Below are 22,170 nucleotides of genomic sequence, written 5' to 3' on the forward strand. Positions count from 1 at the left end.
GTGTGAGGGGGTGGCGGCGGCGTCGCCGGCGAAGGAGGAGGCGGAGTTTCGAGTTCCCTCCCTCTCCCTCTGGGCGGGGCGAACAGCGCGCGCGCGGTTAAGGCACGGAAGGGGGGGGGATGGGGGAGTTGGGCAGGTTAAAATGGCGGCGCGGCGCGCCTCGCGCAAGGCGAAAAAAAGCGTCCTGACGTCGCCGTCGTCCACCCCTCCCGTTCCCTCGGAGGGAGTCGGTGCGCCTGCGCGCGCTCCTCGCGAAAACGGGCTCCCGCGCTCTCTCTCAGAGGAGGAGAGGCCGGGGCGGGAGGAAGAAGAGGACGACGACGACTGTTATTGGGTGTCAAAGCCCTGCTCTGGAAAGAAATATAAACTCGAGAAATAAAAATGATACAGGGAATGGGGGAACACGCGTACAAATAAAACAATATATATTGTGAGGGTAATCCAGTCATGAGATTACCAATGCGTTAATCACAGTGTTCAGGTTATCCTAGCACCTCATTCACACACAGCAGGCTCCTATAGAAACATAAAACTCTGATGTTGCTTCAGCAAGAACCAAACTGAGACTGTCTTCTATAGTGGAAGCAGCTGCTTTCCAGTTATTATTAGCCCTACCTGTACTGGGAAGTGCTTCTTTCTTTAAAGGGGCCCAACCTGCTTTTTTAGTCTCCTGTTGCAACAGAGCTGGGGAGCCTCTGAGTCAGATGATGGCAGCAACAGGGGTCCAGGCCCTACAGGCACACCTGGTGGAAGGACTTTTGGGGGCTGGCTCCTCATATTCTCCCTTTTCAGGTTCAGAGTCCTAAACTTTGTTTACCCCGCCCCGCTGGAAGAAGAGGAATCTAACTGGAGGATCATGGCCAGCATGGCCTGCCCAAGTTGTTAAGCGCTTATTGACATCACATCCAACAGGGTGAATAGGTTTGGAGAAATTGAGAGATGTTAGGCTATGTAACAGGATGCGGGTGACGCTGTGGGTTAAACCACAGAGCCTAGGACTTGCCGATCAGAAGGTTGGTGGTTTGAATCCCCACGACAGGGTGAGCTCCCGTTGCTCGGTCCCTGCTCCTGCCAACCTAGCAGTTCAAAAGCACGTCAAAGTGCAAGTAGATAAATAGGTACCGCTCCAGCGGGAAGGTAAATGGCGTTTCCGTTGCACTGCTCTGGTTCGCCAGAAGCAGCTTAGTCATGCTGACCACATTACCCAGAAGCTGTACGCTGGCTCCCTCGGCCAGTAAAGCGAGATGAGCTCCGCAACCCCAGAGTCAGTCATGACTGGACCTAATGGTCAGGGGTCCCTTTACCTTTACCTTACTGTTTCAGAGCATATATTTTTTCCAAAACAAAGAAGAAGTTTAATTGTTCTTTCACAAGACCCTGAGAAAATGGAGTCTCTGTTGGGCCTTCCTAACCACTTGAGTTATATTGTTTTTCCAAGTAACTCACACTCAGTAAGACGCACTGAGATCAAGACTTTAGTCTACAGATTTACTCAGAGCATGACTAATGCTCCAAATATTACCATCTTTTTGCTATAACATAGGTCTTTTTGTGACCATAGTCACTGGTATGGAGAACCAGCACCAAATTTTCACCAAAAAAGCAGCAACCACCACTCTTCCCATTTAACTCTGGAAGCAGAGCAGGATTGCAGGGAATTGAATTGTCTTGATAGCAGTTGGAATGCTCCTAGGAGGGATCTTGATCCGTCATTTATGCTCTGGTTAGAATACTGCAATGTGTTAAAATGTCCGACTGCCTTTGAAGATAGTTCAGAAACTTCAGCTGGTGTAGTATTCAGCAGCCATGTTGCTGACCAGGGCAAGATGGCTTGGGCATATTACACCAATCCTGGCCCAAATGCATTGGCTTCCAATTAAGTTTCCAGGCCCAATTCAAAGTGTGTGATGGCCTGGGATTTGGACTCGGATGCCGAACCTGAGGGATCCCAGCCTGCACAGGATTCCCCGCCTCCAGAACCAGCTGAGCCGGGGCTGGGGCATGAGCCTGAAGGGTCCTCACCTGTGCTGGATCCTCAGGTGCAGGCATCAGCTGAGTCTGCTCTGGCTCCTGAGGTGATGGAGGACCCATTGCCTGCAGGTGCTCCACTCTCAGCCCCGTCAGAGGAAGCTGAGGTTGCCTCTGGGTCCAGTAACCCTCCAGCCTCTCCTGAGCTGCAGGGGCTCAGGGCAGAGAGGCAGAGGGAACTAAGTTCCCACAGGAGGAGTGCTCGCCTCCAGGCCAGGAGAGGCGAATCACCAGAGGATCGGGGCCACCCAATGCCTCGGGGCAGATAAAAGCCAGCCAGCCCAAGTTGCGGGTGCAGCATTGTTGGTTGCTAGTTCCTGCCTGAACCCTGTCCTGCTTTCCTGCCTGAGCTCCTGACCCGCCCTGGTTCCCTACTTGCAAGCCTGTTCCCGACTTCACCCGACTCCCTGCCCTGCACCCAGCTTCAGCTTCTACGGACTGCCTCCACGTTGCACCATTGACCACGGCCCGGACTTGCACCATTGACCACGGACTGGACTTGGACCTCGCCTCTCGAGTAATCCACGGGACCAGCACAGTGTGCTAGTTTTGCCCTCTGAAGCCTTAAATGGCTCAGGACTGCAACGCCTCAAGGACCACCTTTTAATGAACCACCCTGAACTCTGTGATCATCATCTGAGGCTCTTCTTTGTGCACGTCCTCCACAAGAGATCTGTAGGGCGGTAGCATGAGAATGGGGCGTTTTCTGTAGTGGCTCCCCGTTTGTGGAATGCTCTCCCCAGAGCCGGCTCACCTGGTCCCTTTGCTACATATATTTAGGAGCCAGATGAAAAAATTCCTCTATAACCAGGCCTTTGACTTATTAAACTATTTATAGCCTTTTAAATTGTTTTCTTTTTCTGGGGCGGGAATTGGTTCGTATCACTAACCAGCCTGGAAAGGTTGTCAAGGTGGACTTCTGTCAGGAACTGCTGGAATCTGTCACTGCCCCTTGTGGTGAGACCCTGAACTGCTGGCGTCAGCCTTCTAAGACTGAGTGAAGTACAGGTGAACCACACGTTTAAGTGAAAATGCATATATTTGAAATACCATTGAAAAAGTCTGCAAACACCCTGTGCCGTGGCCCCCCTCCTTTTGTGACATTTTTGGGTCACAAAAATGTGCTGCTACTATATATTTGCCATAATGTATACAATGCCCCGTGTTTATGCAGATTCTCCACTACTCACACTTCCTACAGCATTCATTATTTGCTTCTCGTATTAATTTATTTTGTCCTCCACTGTGTCCATGCCTGCCATCTTAGGCATATGACGCAGACTGATTTCAAGTAGTATGCTGCACAAAAAGTTTTTGTTGGAAACGGAAGTTGACTTAGCACTTTGGAACCTCAATCTAGTTTTGGTATTTTATACCAAGCATTAAAAGCACTTGAATTTGATTTAAGTGTTATTTTGCTTTGATAGGTACTAAAATGAAGAATTTCCAACTAAAAATTCTGAATGGATAATAAAGGCACAATACAACTTTATTTTGATATTCAAATTTTATATAAAAAGATTAACACTAATCATCTACCCTCATTTTCTTTAACAACGGCACATGAATGTTGCATTTTAAAAAAAGTAGTGAGACAGTCTCAGGACTGTAGGCAACATGGAAGCCACCCGTCCCAGGAAAACCAAGACAAAGTTGGCATTTGATATACAGAAGAGAAATTCTGGAGAAATGTTAAGCAAAAGTAACATTGATACTGCCAAATGTTAATTTTTTTGTTTTTGGTCATATTATACACTGCTTGAGAAGAGCCACAAAAACTCGGGTTAAACGGGAAAAAAGACAATGCTGGGCAGGCCATTTCGGGAGATGTGTTGAAAACCTACGTTTAAAGAACCAATTTGCAGAGCCACTTTCCTGCAGAGGAAGGTCCCACGGCCATTATGGGAGTCCCTGCCAGGTCTTGCAGGGTCCGTAACAGGATTCTTCTGCTACTCTAAATTCTACTTGAATTTTAAGGTGATCGGAGCGTTTAATCCAATAAAAGAATAAAGCCAAGGAAAGGAAAATAAATGTAAACCAAGTTTATTTTGCTTTTTAAGTAGTGTTCTTAAAGCACTACAGCATGGTAAACAATGTAATTAGTAGAAGTCATCTCAAAAGCCAGAATTCTTCTTTAATGAGCTTGTTAAAAAGATGCAGCCTAGTCTAACAGGATAAATATTTTAACCATTTCACTTCGAGTTAATGAAGGCTCACAAATGAGCAACACTCCTCATTGAGGAAAACAAAAAGCTGTTGTCGACAAAGCGACAGCACACACACAAAAACAAAAGAACTGTGTAAAAATAACTAACTGTACTGTGTTCCCATACTCTTTTTTTTCCAAGTTGCTTTACAATGGGATGATATGCACATGATCTTGCTGCAAACTTGCCATACAACTTGCAAATACCAGTAAGCCTAGCCTTGCCACTCAGCCCAAAAGCTGCTCATGTCTGATGCAGCACTCACCATCCTATACCTAACAATTAATCTGATGGACTATACTCATTTACCCTTTTCTTCTAGACTGCAGGACAGGCTAGTAAGAAAGTGTTCCCTAATTGGAAAAAAAAAAATCTGTGTTCTAACTGGAAAATGTATAATTTTGCAATAGACTTTACAAGTTATATGTTTTGCCTCTTTTACCCTTAGCCACAAAATGGGCATGAAGTGTTTTATTTTTATTTTTAAAATGCCTTAATTTCCAACTTCATGCAAATCTAAATAAAGATGACCAAAACAAAAAAGCTTAAACAATGGAAGGATATTTCACAGAAAATTTCTTATACAAAAACACATAAGAAAAAAGGGCCACTAGGTGACATCTTAAATTTACAAATTGGCATCATTTTGGTCAACAAATATCCAAGTCCTGTTTTCTTTTACAACAAAGCAGCTGTACAGAAAGAAAACAGTGCAACTGGTTATTTTTTAATCACACATTTCCTCAGGAATTTCATGTGGATTAAGGATGCCAGGGACAGACATCTGAAGTTTGTGTTTCTCCTCCTGAGCCTGTCGAAGAGCTGTCTCTCTTTCTTCCAGGAATAAATCAGACGTGTCTTCACCTGCAAATTCCTGTGGGAATAAAGCAGATGAGAAAATCCATTATAATCCAAACATCCGGCAAAGATCATTCAAAGCTAGAAAGGCAGAAGGCAGTTACAATGCAAAGTTGCAGAACTTGGATGGAGATATAGATATAGATATAGATATATATGAATGAGAGAGATAATTTTATGCAATAATTTGTTTAAAAACCACATTCAAGAGTGCCCTTATTGGCCTCTGCATGTTTGAAACAGAACAGTGACTTCACATGTTAGAAAGCAAATGCCACAATTAGTGCATATCCCCTTTTCATAACCTGATAGTTCTGCCCTTATATTTTTGGTCCTCCAACTCAATCACCCTCAAGTCTCCTGTTCCCTTAAGTGATTCCAACTACTCTCCCTTGCTTGTCCTTCATACGTGAAAGCAACATACTTCCATCCAAGTCTATATAGCGCTCCCTCTCTTTTATTACATGTTGTCAAAGCCTACCTCTTCCATGAAACCTTTGACTGAACCCTTTAGTTTTGTTTCAGTAAAGGGCTAAGTTTTACATTTATTCTTCCCCCGTTTTTGCCCTTCTACCGTGTCAAAAAATTAAACCGGAAGCTTTTTAAGGCAAGTACTTGTCGTTTTGCTTAAGACTACTCCTTAAAGCTAAATTACGTGTTCTTTTCTTTAACTGAAGAGTAAGTAAAGAAAAGCACACAATAATCACAGGGCAATATCATACTAGGTGTATGGGCATTAGTCTCCCTGCAGGTTGGAATTAGAAACTAAAGTTACCCTAGCACTTTAGAAGTTGGCTACCTTTAACAATATGACAAAATTCACAGCATCAATATAGCAAATAGAGAGCTTTTGTTTTGTAAAATCATCTAGCAACTGACTTGGCATACCAATCAATGGAGCATGACAGAAACTAGCAATACATAGGTCTCAACAACAACAAAAAGCCCCATAGTTTAGTCTACTTGAAGTCCCATATGCATTCAGAGTAAGAAAGGAAATTCCAGACATACCTTTATCTGTACCAGGAAGTCCCTAAGGTGTTCCTTGAAAGCAGGAATATCCTGATTTAAACTGAAGAGTCCTGTTACAAACAGTTTAACCTGTGCACTGAAGTAATAAAAAAAGAGACACACAGAGAAGAGCAATTAAGACCACTAGTAGTTGCACTCAAGTTCTATTTAACCTTTTAATTCTAAACACACTTACTCTTGAAGATGAGGAAATGCAGATTTAAGGAGATTAGCAACATACTCCTGAATAAACATTTGGTTGCTCACTGGATTTCCAGGGTTTAGAGGAGTACTTATTTTTCCTTCTTCTACTAAATTGAACATGTATGCAAGAATTGATGCATGCATCGTCAAACCTGGTGAAAGCACACAAAGGAGAGTAATATTTAGATTAGAATGTATACAGCAACTGAACTCACTGTAGCTCAAGCTGTACAGGTCTTCCATCCCACTCCACAATTACTTACCAGCAGTGTGAGACGTGTCTGTTACAACAGAGAAAATGTGCTGAAGAATGTCACAGAAATAAGTCTGGTAAAAACTCTGGGCAGCAGCTTCTTCTTGTGCAACATTTTGTAAAAGTGTATAAAGGATCTGAAGGCCTAGAAGAAAGTACATGAAGCTATTCAAAATTTTCGTGCCTGTAGAAGTTATGCATTCTAGAAACCAAGTGAAGTACATCAAGTATATGAGCTACACAGAAGCAAATAAGTTATTAGTCTGGGAATTCCACTATTTAAATTAAATAATCAGACTCATTACTACCACATTTAAAATGAATGGACACATTTGGAGTGTCCACTTCACCAAACCTGGACTCAATAGAATTCCCATAAATTCTTGAGGGAAGCTTAAATCAAGTTTCAAATCTGTTTAGGCGGGTATATAGAACAGCCTCTTTTCAGAAATAGGTAAGAACACCCCCCCAAAAAAACTTGGCCCTCCAGATGTTTTGGGACTAAAACTCCCATCACCCCCAGCTAACAGGATCAGGGATGATGGGAATTGTAGTCCCAAAAAAATATCTGGAGGGCTGAGTTTGGGGGTGCCTGGGTAAGAATCTACATGCCCACATGTTCTAGGAAGAGGATAGTTCAGCACAATTAGCTGACTTACTCAAGCATAAGAGTTCAGAAAATTAGGATAAGTCACCTGTATCTGCAACGTTTCTCATTGTGTGCTTGAAAGCCCAAATGATAGAATCCAGTACTAGTTTGAACTGTGCAGGTGGGATGGCCAGGAATGCTGGGAAGCAATGGGAGTTTACTGCTTGTAGTAGCAAGAAAAAGTTTGTTCTGTGTTCAGGATATTCTTCAAAGTCCTAATGGCAGAGGAAGGAGAAAACAGAAAAAAAATATAATGTAAGTTACACAATATAGTCTGACCAAAACAAATTTTTAGAACTTCACATTACTTTAAAAAGCACCCCAAAGTAAAATAATCTAGGGCAGCAGCTGCACAACAGCTGCCACAGTTGTTTAAGAGCCCAAACCTAATTTTGAAAGAAGTTTCAAAACAATTCAAATCATGGTTTTATTTACAAGTTTTCAGCACTAGTGCATACCTGAGACAGACCAAAACTTTAAACTATACTCTACAGCCTAGTTTAATCTATACTTTTTAACAACAGTTAAAACAATCGTTTCCTTAAAGTTGCTTCCAGTGAATGACTGAATACAGCGAGAATTCAATAAGCCATGAAATGAATGGAGAACTGTCAGAACATTTTTTGCTCAGTTTGAAGTTCTGGTATGCTTATTCAGGCAAGATTTTCACAGATAGGTACCCTACATATGTGTCAGGCTTCAGTATTTTGCCTTTACTTTTTACGGAAAGGCAACCAGTTAAGTTTTTTATAAGGTTCCTTCTTAGATTTTGTTTCCACCTCCAAGAAGAATAGCTCTAACAGCCACTACATGGCAAGCTTCTTCATGAGCCTATAAATGCTTCACATATACATTTACAAGGAACACTACAATTTCAAACAGAGACAACTGAATGTGGTTCACAGCAGTGAAGAAACTTGAGGCACTCCTGCTTGTGGCAGGACTTTGTGAATTACCTTATTGATCATATTTAACGTGCATTCAAAGACAGCATCAAATATCTGAGGTATTTCAGCAGTAATGTGTCCTCCCAGCTTGTTTACTATGATAGCCATTGTACTAAGTACTTCCGGCTCTCTGGCAGCTGGAACATTCCTCTGGTAATCAATAAGAACTGCATCCAGCAAAGGCGGAACAAAGTTTTCAGCTACCTAAAGAGAGAGAAACAGTTGTACTGTAACACAAGGCCTACTATACGTTTGAGTGTGCATTTGCCATTCATTGAGGTTGCTGACACTTGAGAAGTCCCACTTACCATCTGAGGATCATTGGATCTGCTCACCCAGCCAGAAATTAGTTTTAAAGTTTCCCTTTTTACTGTTCTCATACTTCTGATCAGAGGTTGCTTCGTAACCATTTCTCCTGGAAGAGTTTGAGGTCAGTTACAACCCAGGAATACATACTTTGTAAAACAATCCAAAAATATTTCCTCCCCCCCTCCATCTAAAACCAATAAAACAACGAAATATGGCAGATAAAATCCAAGGCAAAGCAAGCAGCTGTCAAAACCTTGTGAAAATCAATTTGAACTTTAAACAGCAATTTTCCAACAGAACAATTTCAAAATCCAGTATTAAGATCACAAGAACTTCATATAAGCTCCAAAAACTTTATAGAAACAAATGTCTTAAGCAGAGGCTGGACCATGTATTATTTAGTTGAGATTCTTGCATTGCGGGGGGTGGGGGGGTTGGACTAGATGACCCTCAGGGTTCCTTCCAACTCTACAATTCTACCTCAGAGTAAAACTTCTGACCCTTTTATTATAGGGGCTACTGGACAGCATATACCATCCTTGGTACAAATCCCATCTCCCTTCCCACTCTATCCTGTGAAGGCTTTCCTCAACACTGACTTTAACCATGGTTAATCTATTTTCAAACACAGAAACAAGAAAGAAAGAAAGAAAGAAAGACTAGTAGCAAGTTAAAAGTTTGTCTTAGCAATGGTTAAGGAATTGGTAAAGTTGCATATGCACCAACCCTTCATGGAAGTTTGTATGACCATTAAAGAAACTCCCCATCTTAACAATCAAAGCCAGCAAGCTGAAAAAGGAGCATCACTTTCAAAAAAACGTCCTGCCTTTAACGCTTGCTTTTGTATTGCAATGCTTTCTCGTGTGAAACCATGTTGATTCTTATATAGGCAATTTGATGTGTTGTAGTAAGTTCTGTGACCACACCATGCAAGGGTTCCCCTATCCCATCCATTCATTAAATTTAATCTTGTACTAACCACCCTTGGCTTTTCAAACAACATACACCATTCCATCACTTCATCCGTGTCTTTTACCCAAGCTACCGTATTTTTCGCTCTATTAGACGCACCGGACCATAAGACGCACCTAGTTTTTAGGGTAGGAAAACCAAGAAATAAGAAAGCAACGCAAAACCTCCTGAGCGAGGAGGGAGCGCTCCTCCCTCTTCGCTCAGGAGGCTTTGCGAGGCTATCCCTGAAGCCAGGACAGCAAGCGGGATTGGTGCGCACCGATTCCTCTTGCCCTCCTGGCTTCAGCGAATGCAAGCCTCCTGGCTTTCCCCCCACCTCCCGCAAAAGACAGGGATAGCAGCGCGAAGCCTCCGCAGGGCAGCAGGATGAAGGCTCCCCGCTGCCCTGCTAAGGCAGAAGCTAGAAGTTCTGGCTTTTGGGGTAGCCCACGAAGCCTCTGCATACTCCAAATACTTATGTTAAAGCCAGTAATACTCACCGTTTGCCTGAATAGCTGCAGAAATGTTTTCACTGAGGCACTTGTACACATTCAGCATATCCAAGTAGATTCTGCCCAGCTGAATCACAAAGGGATGCCCAACAGCTTTACACGCCCGCACATTTGTTTTCAGAATGCTCCCCAATTGCTTAACAGTTTCAGAGTCCTTTAGGATATCAACGTTCTGTGGAACAGAAGTAAACCAGGAATATATAGCAGGAATATATATTTCCTGCTACTTGATTCGGTATTTTATTCTATCATTTTTAGCTGTGTTGCATGTCACCTGGAACACTATGTTAAAATGAAATGTAATAATAGTAATAGTAATAAATTAATTCTCTTCCTCCTCCCTGGCCAGCATGAAAATAGTCTGCTGGTTTTGGGGGGGGGGGGGAGACAGAGAGACAGAATTCCTTCCTCCATTCCCAGCGCAGAAATGGCAGGCTGATGAAGCCATGCTTTTTCTATTAATTCATTAATTACATTTGGATACCACCCTATACCAGTAGATCCCAGGGTGGTTATTCTATCAGCTTCATTTGTAACCTGCTCAAGTTTTTCTTTACTGGCCTGCATTTTGCTTACTAGGAGGGTGGTAGCAGCTTGTAAGTTTGGGGCGGGGCAGTGCTTAAGAAGGCTGCCTTTAGCCAAATTAGCCGATGCCTCTCTCACACACAGAAATGTTCCTATATTTCGCACCACATCTCCATAGAATTCCACCACAGTCTTGGAAGGCAGGTCAATCTCATTTCAGACTGCCCACCAAAGGATGGTTCCAAATGATATGCATAAAGCTAGTAATGACATGCTTCATCAGCCTTCTGTGAACTGGAAAAAAATATATATACTCCTTTTGTCCACTATGCTCTATGAAAGTTGCCACAATTTTGCTATGGCAAAGCAGAAACTGCAAGTTACACGAGGCCCAACGGTAAAACTGAAAGCAAAATTAATGTGTTTTAGACCCATACATGGAATGAAGTAGTTTGTGTAACTTTACACAACTCGGGGCAATAAAAGCTTTGAAAATTGGGAGTAAATTATTTGAAGCACCACTGATTTGGGTGACCACTGCCATGGCAGCCATTTTGTGGCTGGTCAAGCCATCATGGCAGCCATTTTGTTGTGGCTCACATGACACGCTCACATATGCAAGTGTCTCCGTATGTTCAAAATAAAGGAAACCCAATAGAGAATATACTTACTTTTGTGGCCTGTTGAATTATGCTGTCCCATACTTGATTAGGAAGTAACATGTATTTCTCTATCAAATGCTCTTGTACTGTCTGGTCAGTCTGTGCTCCAATCATGTATCCAACTGCTTCGTAGAAAGTATGCACCTAGTTGAGGTATCAAATGTACCAAAACATATAGCTGAATATGCTAAAATATGGTAGGCCTATACATGCATTTCAGACTGGTATTTAAAACAGGTGCATTTATTTAAATTATCTGTTCAACGGTGAAGCTGCATATTCTTCTAAAACATGTAAATTATTATTGCTCAAAAATAAGTAGGGCCTTTTTAGGACAACCTAAAAACACAACTTAAAAGATTAACAAATAAATTTAGAGCACACATGAACTTAGGCTAACAGTGCACCAAGGAGTCAGATTTCCCACTATGGAACAAAGACCACCTACTTTACTATGCAGAAAATTTGGCATTTATATAGCTATCTAGATGTGAATGCTATAGGACTATTTTGGGCAGAGGAGAACTTAACAGCAAACCAGCCATTCGCAGCTTGCCACTGCTTTGTACCATGCACATGTGTCCCAAAGCTCCAAAACCACTGTTTTAAGTCCAAAAGTGCTGTTCTGTGAGTGCAAGAGCTCCTTCATATGCAAAACACAGACACAGAATTCATTCCAAGCTTTCTCCATACATCTTTCATTTTAAGTCAGGGGTGGAGAAACTATCAGCTCAAAGGCTGCACTTCTTTATAGGTCAAAACCTTATAGGGGCTACATTATCAGTGGGCAGAGGCAAAATTGACAGAGCAACAGATGTGTCCACCCTCAGGCCCAAGGTTCTATATTCCTGTTTTTATAAAGTTGAGTGACATACCTGTTGTGGTTGAAGGTCACAAATGATTGTATTAATGTTGTTCAGGATCTCGTCAATGAATGGCATGACCTCTCCCACCTGGACTTGAACAAAGTGTCTGCGGCATTTCTGCGCTATTTTTATAAAAGTATCGCAAGCCATGTCTTGGACACCATCGTGGGTTTCTATAGCAGAGCAAGAGAAAAGTTGTGGATACCAAAAATTACTGGATACAACGTGCTGCTGTTTCTCAGGTTTCATCTTTCCACAGAAATCTTGCAAAAGTTGGCCTATTTCTCTTTCCTAAATTTAAGTAATATTTTCGTGTCTTCTATTGGGGCTTAAGGAAATGAAATTGGAATAGAGGTGCTATTCAGAATCTTGAGTCAAATGAACACATTCCTGCTTCTCAAAGTCTTATAATGTTAAGGTAGTCTAGGATCAAAAGCAGTTAACTATTTCAAAATTTAGACTGCAAGAAATATTTGTTACTGTGAAAACAAAGTGAGAATTCCAGATAAATTACCATGCATAAATTCAAAGAGCTTGTTAACAACAGTCTTCAGAAATTTCCAGTGGGCTCTCAGAAACCTTGGATATTGCCCTACTATATACATTATATTGGATGCAATAATAGCTTTATTATCCTTCCCTCGCTTTTGCTCGCAAAGTCCCAGAAGGTCCTACAAAAAGAAAGAAAGAAAGAAAGAAAGAAAGAAAGAAAGAAAGATGGAGTTGCACTGTTAGAAGTTAAATTTAAAAGCATTTTTTCTATTCACAGTTTGCAGCGTCCAGAATATTTTATAGAACCTCTACAAAGTCCTCATTTTTCTTTTCAATAAATGCCTGCATTACCGTAGAGGCTTCTCCTTTTCTCAAATAGAAGGGAAGCACACTCTGGCCCCCGCTAAGGGCTACTGGGGTGTGTGTGTGTGTGTGTGTGTGTGTGTGTGTGTTGATGGGGTTCTTTTGCATTATTACAATCTATTGCAAGTTGCCTTGAGGATCTTCCATCAAAAGGTGTTGTACAAGTATTAAAATAACTTCAGTTATTTTATTTGAACCGCCACTAGCATGTCTACATTTAAGTGTGTTGACTCCAATTGAGGCTGCATCAGCAACAAAAGCTGCGTGTTACCTTTATGAAATCCCGCCTTCCTTGGAGTAACTCTGGCCACTGGTAAGATTAGCATTCCCTAGAACTTGTTCAGATAAGGTAAAGGTAAGGTACCTCTGCCCGTACGGGCTAGTCTTGACAGACTCTAGGGTTGTGCGCTCATCTCACTCTATAGGCCGGGAGCCAGCGCTGTCCGCAGACACTTCCGGGTCACGTGGCCAGCGTGACAAGCTGCATCTGGCGAGCCAGCGCAGCACACGGAACGCCGTTTACCTTCCCGCTGGTAAGCGGTCCCTATTTATCTACTTGCACCCGGGGGTGCTTTCGAACTGCTAGGTTGGCAGGCACTGGGACCAAACAACGGGAGCGCACCCCACCACGGGGATTCGAACCGCCGACCATGCGATCGGCAAGTCCTAGGCGCTGAGGTTTTTGTTCTGATACTGCTTTTTAAAACAGACTATGTTGCACCTCTTTCTGGAAAATCTGGTTTGCTTCCCCCCAAGAGCTACTAACATTTCTCTATCCAGCTATATGCTATACATGGTGCTGACTCTGAAGATGGTTTAGAAACTTCAACTGCTGCAGAATTCAGCGGCCATATTTGAGCACATTACACCAATCCTGGCCCGAATGCAGAGGCTACCAATTAGTTTCTGGTCCCAATTCAAACTGCCGGTTTTGACCTATAAAGCCCGAAATGGCTCAGGACCGCAGTACCTCAAGGACCACCTCTCCACATATGAACCAACCCAGACACCGAGATAATCATTTCAAGCCCTTCTCTGTGTGCCTCCTCCACAAGAGGTCCAGAGGATGGTAATATGAGAACGGGTCTTTTTTGCAGTAGCTACCCATTTGTGGAATACTTTCCCCGGTGAGGCTCACACGGCACATTTGTTACATATAGGTGCCAGGCAAAAACATTCTCTTTCTCCCAGGCCTTTGGCTAATTAATTGATGGCCTTTTAAACTGTGTGGGGGTGGGGGTGGCTGGGTCGTGTTTTTGTTTGTTCCTATATTACATATTTTTGTGTTTTCATATTGTAAACTGCCCTGTGATCCTCAGATGAAGAGCAGTGTAGAAACTTAATAAATACCTTTATTACTGTTACAAGAAACCTCTTCTCATCTTCTTCATGCATTGCCCCACTGATTGAGCCTATGGCCCAACATAGAGTGTTTAGATTTTTCCATGACCATTCGGTACCATTTACTTGATTGTGAAGTTTCTCTGTCATTATTCGCTCAGTATCTGCGTAATCCAAATGGGTAAGGTAAACTAGAAAAAGAAAAATTGGTCATCTATGAAAATGAGCATTACATATTCTCAGGGTTTCAGAGAAAAATCTATGCTTAAAAAATAGAGTTAATATTAAGCATGCATTAGCTAGATTTTTCTAAAAGCAATATAGGCCCTAGTTGGTCTCCTAGGCTTCTGTAGGCATTTGTGACCTAATTTTCCAAGCACAGGATGACCACCAAGACAGAGCTAATATCATAAAGACTTTATCTAATAAGGACTGCATGCAGTACCTGAAATTAAAATCATAGTTGACAGAAGAATGTAGAACAAATCTGCATTAAATCGTTTACAAAGAGCTACAAGACACATTTATGGCCCTGGGATGATCATGCAGTTGCAGGCAACTATTTTTAAACATACCTAGTGTTTCTCTCATGTTTTTGTACAAATTGATAGAATCTGTGTCTTTCATGAATTCTCGGACAACTTCCCCCTGGTCATTTTCTACAACAAGCACTTCCTCTGGTTTTGCCATGCGGCTAACCATCAACAACCGCACCTATATTTGGGGCGGGGGGGGGGGGGAGACAGAGAAACACACACAAGTAAGTTTTTTCGTACCAGAATATTGCTAAATAGCAGGTGCACTCACCATGAGGCAGGCACACATTCCAATTAATGTCATCTGACTGCAGCAAGAAGGCTTCCTACCTTGTGACTTTATAAAGGATTGATATCGTTTTTATTTTAAGCGCCATGAACCATGAAAACCCGCCTAATATTTTTCACAATACTAGGGGAAACCCAGCTGGATGGACGGGGTATAAATAATAAATTATTATTATTGTTATAATAATTATTACTATAGTTCAGAGAAATAAGCCCAAACTTTACGAGCTGAAGCAGTAAACTCCTATGAAATAATTTTGGAACTACTTCTGAATAAATCAAGCCACCAGACATTCAAAAGAATGATTAAGCCCAACTATGACAGATTATAAGCAAGTTGGAAGATTACTATTACCTTAGACAGAACAGGAAGATAAAGTTGTCTCCGGGGAGGAACATCAAAATGCTGAGTACCCGAAAGTAATGGCGAAGCAGATGTTGAAAATGGGCTCTCTCTATATAGTTCAGCAGCCAGGTGATTCCAGTACTCCAGACAAATCTTAAAGATTTCAGTTTCTTCAACTTCAGATACCAGCAGCATGTAATGAAGGGCCTAAAGTAAATTTATGGTGATTACTTAATTGACATATGAAAGGGCTAAGCGTATATAAAAACTGGTAACTTTAACATCTGATCAGTTTTTGGTGGAGCATCTCAAAAATGCTTTTGACTAAGTTCTCAGCCCAAAAAAACACAAGTGCACATCCTTAGAATGAATACAAAAGGGCAACTGGCATTGTGTCAGCACTAAGTACTGACAGCAGGAGAAAGAGCTCTTACTATTTCACAAGGTAAACGATTACCAGACTAGAAATGCTGGAGAAACTCCCTTTGAGAACTGCACAGCCCAAACACAAATACTGGGACCAAGCCAACCGTGCAGCTGGCAAAGGAGCTCACATTTGAGACACAAATTTACCCTGTCTACTAATCCAAGTTAAGTCTGCCATCATGCTTTACTCAGTTCTTGACCCAACTTACTTTTCAGTAAAGACGATGAGATACAAAGGACACCAAAACAACAACACATACAAATAAGAAGCAAGCAAACTGGGAAAACTTACTTCCATTAATGTCTCCCTTAGATTTAAACGTTTTTCTATAAGTTGACCATGCTCTTTCAGAAAGGTACAGAGAAACAAACTGAGATTCTGGATGAAATTCTGCTCATCGTCTTTTCCATTGGAGTATGCAAGTCGAATATTGGTGTTCAAAGGAAGCATCTAAGAAGAATGGAACTCAAAATTATAATCTGGCAGTCGTGTAAATGCCAGTGGTGTCATCAACTACACACACTTTGGCCTGCTTCACTTTGGATTGCTGCCATAAATAGCTCCACAAGAGATCAATGAGATTTCACCCCACGTGGATGTTTCCGCACAACTTGGCATACGATCCACTGATAAGATCCATTAACTCCTCGAATGTTGCATACAGGGGAAAAAATACTGGGATTCCACAAGATTTATGTCAGGGAAGAGTTAGAAGTTTCCAGTTTCTCAGAGGGAGAAAGCATTCGCCAAGGGGGGAAGGAGAGCAGTGAATCTAATAGAAGAGAGCAAGAGGAACAACAGGGAGGGACTGGCTGTTCACAGGAAAGGCAAGGGTTAAGTTCTAGCTCAGATTCGGAGGAGGGGAGATACAAGCCAGCTCTAGCCAGGAGGTTAGAAGAAAGAGCGGGAAAGCGAAGGGAAGGGCGCCTTCGCCATTTTGAGAGAAATAATATTTAATATTTAATATAATAATAATATTTTGAGAAAAATAATATTTAAAAACCGTTTATAAGACTGTTTTGTTAATACGCAATAAAAAGTTATAAAAGAACAAGAAGCGTTTGCGTGGTGATCTGAAGAGGACAACGACCAGGCCTGACAATTTACTCCCAATGAACAAGTTGTTGCCTGCACTGGAAATCTTGGTATCCAGCTGAAGAATTTGATAGGAACCAACTGCTTCAAAGAACTGCCACCCACTCTAAGTTTGGGAGGAGGAGGAGAAATTACCTGTTTGAGCTGCATCATCGTCAAGGTAAAGAGTGTGACAAACTGTTCCTCATACTGACTTACACTGACACCAGCAATCTCTGTGAGGCACTTCAAGGAGACATTTCGGAACATAGGGACATTTAAAAACTGTAAAAGAAAAAATATGCATAGAAGTTAGGTACTCACTTACTAGCTGCAACCAGCAAATTTTCCCTCTTAGTGGTTATTTAGGTAAAAGGTAAAGGTACCCTTGACCATTAGGGTCCAGGCGCGGACGACTTTGGAGTTGCGCACTCATCTCGCTCTATAGGCCGAGGGAGCCAGCGTTTGTCCACAGACAGCTTCCGGGTCATGTGGCCAGCATGACTAAGCTGCTTCTGGAGAACCAGAGCAGCGCACGGAAACGCCCTTTAACTTCCTGCCGGAGCGGTACCTATTTATCTACTTGCACTTTGACGTGCTTTCGAACAGCTAGGTGGGCAGGAGCTGGGACCGAACGACGGGAGCTCACCCCATTGTGGGGATTCGAACCGCCGACCTTCTGATCGGCAAGTCCTAGGCTCACGTGGTTATTTAGTTTAGAGGAAATACTCACTTTGTATATTAGCGTGCTGATCAGCTTGGTCTCAAAGATATAGCCCAGTGGAATCCAGTTGAGGAATCGAAGCAAGGTTTCCAAAGTCGCATGAACAAGGGGAGCATTTTGAGAATTTTCCTGTTAACAAAGCTACATATAAGCAAATCTGTCTTTATAATAATGTGACCATTTTACAAAGATTATATTGCAATAAAGCTTACCATCACAAATTGACACAGCTGAAATATCTGTGAGAACTCATTGCACATACTAGAAGAAACAGAGAGAGAAAATCAGCAACTGACAACAACAACAACAATTTTATTATTTGTACTCTGCCAATCTGAATGGGTTGCCCCAGCCACTCTGGGCGGTTTCTAACAAATAAAAAAAATAATAAAACATTAGATTAAAAAGCAATAAAAAGCAACATTAAAAGTTGCAATATAAAATGCCTCTACCATGTTTGATACGTCATACTACTGCAAAGACTTTTGTTACTACTTTTAGAGGTTTCGCAGGATAGCCCAAGCAAACACCAGCAGATTACAAAGTACCAATTCAAGCAAAGGCAAGAACCTGCAGATATGTGCAGTAAGCCTGCAACTTACGTGCATTTAAAGGTAAAGGTACCCCTGCCCGTACGGGCCAGTCGTGTCAGACTCTAGGGTTGTGCGCCCATCTCACTTAAGAGGCCGGGGGCCAGCGCTGTCCGGAGACACTTCCGGGTCACGTGGCCAGCGTGACAAAGCTGCTCTGGCGAGCCAGCACCAGCACAGCACACGGAAACGCCATTTACCTTCCCGCTAGAAAGCGGTACCTATTTATCTACTTGCACTTAGGGGTGCTTTCGAACTGCTAGGTGGGCAGGAGCTGGGACCGAAAGACGGGAGCTCACCCCGCCGCGGGGATTCAAACCGCTAACCATACGATCGGCAAGTCCTAGGCACTGAGGTTTTACCCACAGCACCACCCGCGTCCCACGTGCATTTAACTTGTGCATATTCAGCTTGCACGCTTGGCAAATAGTTAAATATCCAGGGGAAAACAGACTTTGGCAATCCCACCCACCATTGAACCCAATGTGTTCTTGGACTATATACAATTTTGGCTTTAGGCACGATCCCTAGAACGAAACCCCCATGTAAGTTGTGGGCTTACTGTATTGCTTCTGAAGTCTATCTTTTAGGAGCAGAAGTTGCAAAATAGTTTTATTTCTACATCACAAACTTAGAGACAGATAAGCTCTGTTTAGAGTTTAGGGAAAGAGGCAGTTGCAATATATTGCCTCCAAATATCTGCAAGGAAAGCTGGTGGATAAAACAGATGAGCAACAGCCCACTTAGGTATAGTATATGGGGGAGAAAACACTACTTGCCTGTCCTTTAAGTGTTTGGCTTTTACTTGAGTTATTTGTCCACTGGAAAAGTCAAACACCTCTTCACTAAGCAGTTTTAAGATCACCATGTTGTTCTGACAAAGGCTCTCACTTGTCCTGCTGGCCCCAACTATGTCACTGATGAATGTTGGCCAATGTTTTGGCCATTCTTGTTTTAGTATCTGCAAAGCATGAGAACCCCATGTGGTATAAGATTAGTTTTCTACTGATAAAACCTTCATAACTAGTATTTTTAGGTCAGAGACGAAACTTACCTGAACAAGAATCATGTTTAACTTCCCTATGTATACTTTCTCTTTCTAGAGGAAGCAAAGAAAAAAAGAGTTAGGGCCGGGTTTCACTTCATCAGAAAGGAGCCCACTTTCCAGTACCCTAGAGAAATCTCACTTACTTCAACACATGATGGATCGGATGAAGTCTTGATAATTAAGCCAACAACGTATTTTTTGATACCTACAAAATATTTTTTAAAAGTTTGTAAACTATCAAACAACAAATCACTGATAAAACAGGATGCATCAAGGAATTATTAAAAGCCCCAAGTATACAGTCCCTGAGTAAAGCTGTCTGAATACATTAAAGCCAGGAATAGGCAAACTCGGCCCTGCAGATGTTTTGGGACTACAACTCCCATCATCCCTCGCTAACAGGACAAGTGTTCAGGGAAGATGGGAGTTGTAGTCCCAAAACACCTGGAGGGCTGAGTTTGCCTATGCCTGCATTAAGCAGTAATGGGATAAGAGAACAGATCCTATGGAGTGATAATTGATTAAAGAACAGGAATGGGAATAATTAAACAATCATCCCAGTTTAGAGAGCGAAGGAATGAAGCCCCTCCAAGATCTGCATTAGGATTGATGCCTTTTCTTAAGTTCCTGAATTTTGTGGACTTAAGGGTTAAGCGAAGTAGCCAAGATTGTGGATTGCTTCAATTTTTTTATGATGGTGAAACCCTATAGGACTCTAAAAAGCCATATCCAAATTGAGAGAATGACAAATGCAGTTCAGCGTAAAGAGATACACATTGGCGCAAATATCCTAAATGCACACATACTGAAAGGGCCCAAACTCACAGCGACTAACGAAGAATGCTCTTGAGGTCATGGCGGATGGCACAATGAAATGTTGACCCAGTGTGCAGCAGCTGTGAAAAAGGTGATTTCTGTGCTAGGGACCATTAGGGAAAGGGATTGGGGTGGGGAGAAGGTGCCAATATTATACACCAGGACAGAAGTCAGCAACCTAAGGCCCATGAGCCGGAAGCAGCCCATGAGGGTCGCTTAACCGGCCCATGAGCCACCCCGAACCGAGCCGCCCTCTCGGCAAGTCCCTGTGTGCTGTGCTAAACTGGTGTAGCACAGCATGGGGACTCTCTTCTGCGGCTCCAGAAACAGTATCTGCGCATACCCAGACGCCGAAATCGCATCTGCGCATGCCCGTGGCGCCGAAAATCGCTTCTGCGCAGAAGTGATTTTCGGCATATGGGCATGCGCAGACGCGATTTCCGGTGCTGCGGACATGCGCAGATGAGATTTCCTGCATCGTGCTGTGCCGATCCAGCCCACAGAGGATCTCCATGGGAGTGATCCGGCCCATGCCTGGTAAGCCTTGCCGACCCTTGCACTAGGAATACTGCCCTGCTTCTCTCATACAATCCTAAGACATGGTTTATTAAACAGTGGTTATTAAACCACCACTTAGCTTTATGTGTGAACCCTGTCCTTGGGCTTAACTATAGTTAATGGCGAACAAGCCACAACTTGAACTGTGGCTTGTTGTTGGCTTACAAACAGATGTAAAGTTCATTGCGTAAACTATGGTCAAACTGCTCTCATAAAATCAATTTCGGTTCCAGTGAAAGAAAACACTTTAGACTAGTAAATTCTTTATTTGTCAACTTAATTTTGGAATGGGTATCTCAAGCATGTCATCCTGCCCCGATAGAGAAAATTAACCCATGAACTGAGAGCAAGGAAGAATTTTTTTGCAATAGACAATTTTCATACTGGCTGGTCAGATTTTATTTCATATATTATGATGAAAGAACATGGCTATTAGCTGCCTGTAATACATGGAAACCTGAGGAGAAGCCACCCCCCCCCCCCCGATATACAGGTTGAACGTCTTCTGATATACCTTGCATTCAGGGAGTGGGAGAAAGGGGTGATGGGGAAACTCTTCAGTTTATTAGTTTAACACCAATTTAACCATCATGGCTGCCCATAAAGAATTCTGGGATTGCAGTTAAGCAATGATTTTGGATTTATTTTAAAAACTGTACCAAAGGATGGCTCCACAGAGCCTTCTGAATGGGCAGCAATGCAACATACTATACCACGAAAAGCAACAGATCAATACACACAACACTTGACATTTCATGCAGTCAAGACAGCCTTGAGGATTTCGCTTTCAGCAGGTTCCCCTGACCTTCAGAAGACGTGGGGGATCACCTTCCGCCATAACCCTACTACGTGCTTCTTTTCGCTGAATCTTACACAAGTTATTTAAAATTTGCATAGAATGAAGAAAAAAAGCCAAGAGTTGTTAGAAAGGGCAAAGCTGTATACAAAGCTTTCTCCAGTCCTTCGCTGTTCCAACTACCAACTACTGCTTCTGATTCTTGGCATTACAAGCAAGTCTAAATAAGCCCATCCTTTCCTCACAGGGTGGGGCTTACTCAAAAGACTGTCACTATGGAGCAAAACCTTCCTCAATTTGCAGAAATTCACACTTAAAATAACTAATAGTATTTATTTTCAGAGTGACAGCTGTCATGGCGTCTTTCTTCCAGCATACAATTCAAAATATTTTGCTCTTCTCTTTTGCACTCACTTGTATCCACTGCTGCCATTTCACTCATGCAATAAATGTCTGCTTGTGCAACAAAATTTCCCCCCTACAATTCTCTCCAGGCCTTTATGCACCCTCAAAATATGCTGGGGGACCTTGGATACTACCCATATTCACTGTGAAGCCTAGTGCAATGCAGTTAGTTCTTTTATCATGCCCTCTGTAATGGGAACATATTTCACAGCCCCCACTTTCCTTTTGAGTTTCTCTGTTATGTGTTTTTCAAATCTGACCTGAAAAGGTTATTTGATGAGGATAGTTTGTTTTGATTTAAAATAAAAGATAATACAGTACAGTGGTACCTCGGGTTAAGTACTTAATTAGTTCCGGAGGTCCGTACTTAACCTGAAACTGTTC

The 22,170-nt window shown here is 42.4% G+C and overlaps 1 protein-coding gene across 8 annotated transcripts in view; it reads right to left on the reverse strand.

The window, feature by feature from the left end:
- Positions 1 to 4,055: 4,055 nt before the first annotated feature.
- The window catches only part of XPO1 (exportin 1), a 41,453-nt gene continuing 23,338 nt past the window's right edge, over positions 4,056 to 22,170 (reverse strand). For all 8 annotated transcript variants that reach the window (XM_083604968.1, XM_083604972.1, XM_083604967.1 and 5 more), the window contains 21 exons: positions 19,355 to 19,416; positions 19,218 to 19,262; positions 18,943 to 19,124; positions 17,786 to 17,834; positions 17,583 to 17,702; positions 17,006 to 17,134; positions 16,067 to 16,225; positions 15,358 to 15,555; positions 14,754 to 14,892; positions 14,188 to 14,369; positions 12,497 to 12,653; positions 11,992 to 12,155; positions 11,126 to 11,260; positions 9,918 to 10,101; positions 8,466 to 8,572; positions 8,167 to 8,361; positions 7,257 to 7,425; positions 6,572 to 6,706; positions 6,301 to 6,460; positions 6,105 to 6,201; positions 4,056 to 5,109 (listed from right to left, as the gene is read on the reverse strand). In XM_083604968.1, the coding sequence (XP_083461094.1) occupies positions 4,963 to 5,109; positions 6,105 to 6,201; positions 6,301 to 6,460; positions 6,572 to 6,706; positions 7,257 to 7,425; positions 8,167 to 8,361; positions 8,466 to 8,572; positions 9,918 to 10,101; positions 11,126 to 11,260; positions 11,992 to 12,155; positions 12,497 to 12,653; positions 14,188 to 14,369; positions 14,754 to 14,892; positions 15,358 to 15,555; positions 16,067 to 16,225; positions 17,006 to 17,134; positions 17,583 to 17,702; positions 17,786 to 17,834; positions 18,943 to 19,124; positions 19,218 to 19,262; positions 19,355 to 19,416 (2,915 nt within the window). In that variant the 3' untranslated portion in view covers positions 4,056 to 4,962. The remainder of the gene's footprint in view (positions 5,110 to 6,104; positions 6,202 to 6,300; positions 6,461 to 6,571; positions 6,707 to 7,256; positions 7,426 to 8,166; positions 8,362 to 8,465; positions 8,573 to 9,917; positions 10,102 to 11,125; positions 11,261 to 11,991; positions 12,156 to 12,496; positions 12,654 to 14,187; positions 14,370 to 14,753; positions 14,893 to 15,357; positions 15,556 to 16,066; positions 16,226 to 17,005; positions 17,135 to 17,582; positions 17,703 to 17,785; positions 17,835 to 18,942; positions 19,125 to 19,217; positions 19,263 to 19,354; positions 19,417 to 22,170) is intronic.

The sequence above is a fragment of the Podarcis filfolensis genome, assembly GCF_964270895.1.
Source record: "Podarcis filfolensis genome assembly, chromosome: 3".
Classification (NCBI taxonomy): domain Eukaryota; kingdom Metazoa; phylum Chordata; class Lepidosauria; order Squamata; family Lacertidae; genus Podarcis; species Podarcis filfolensis.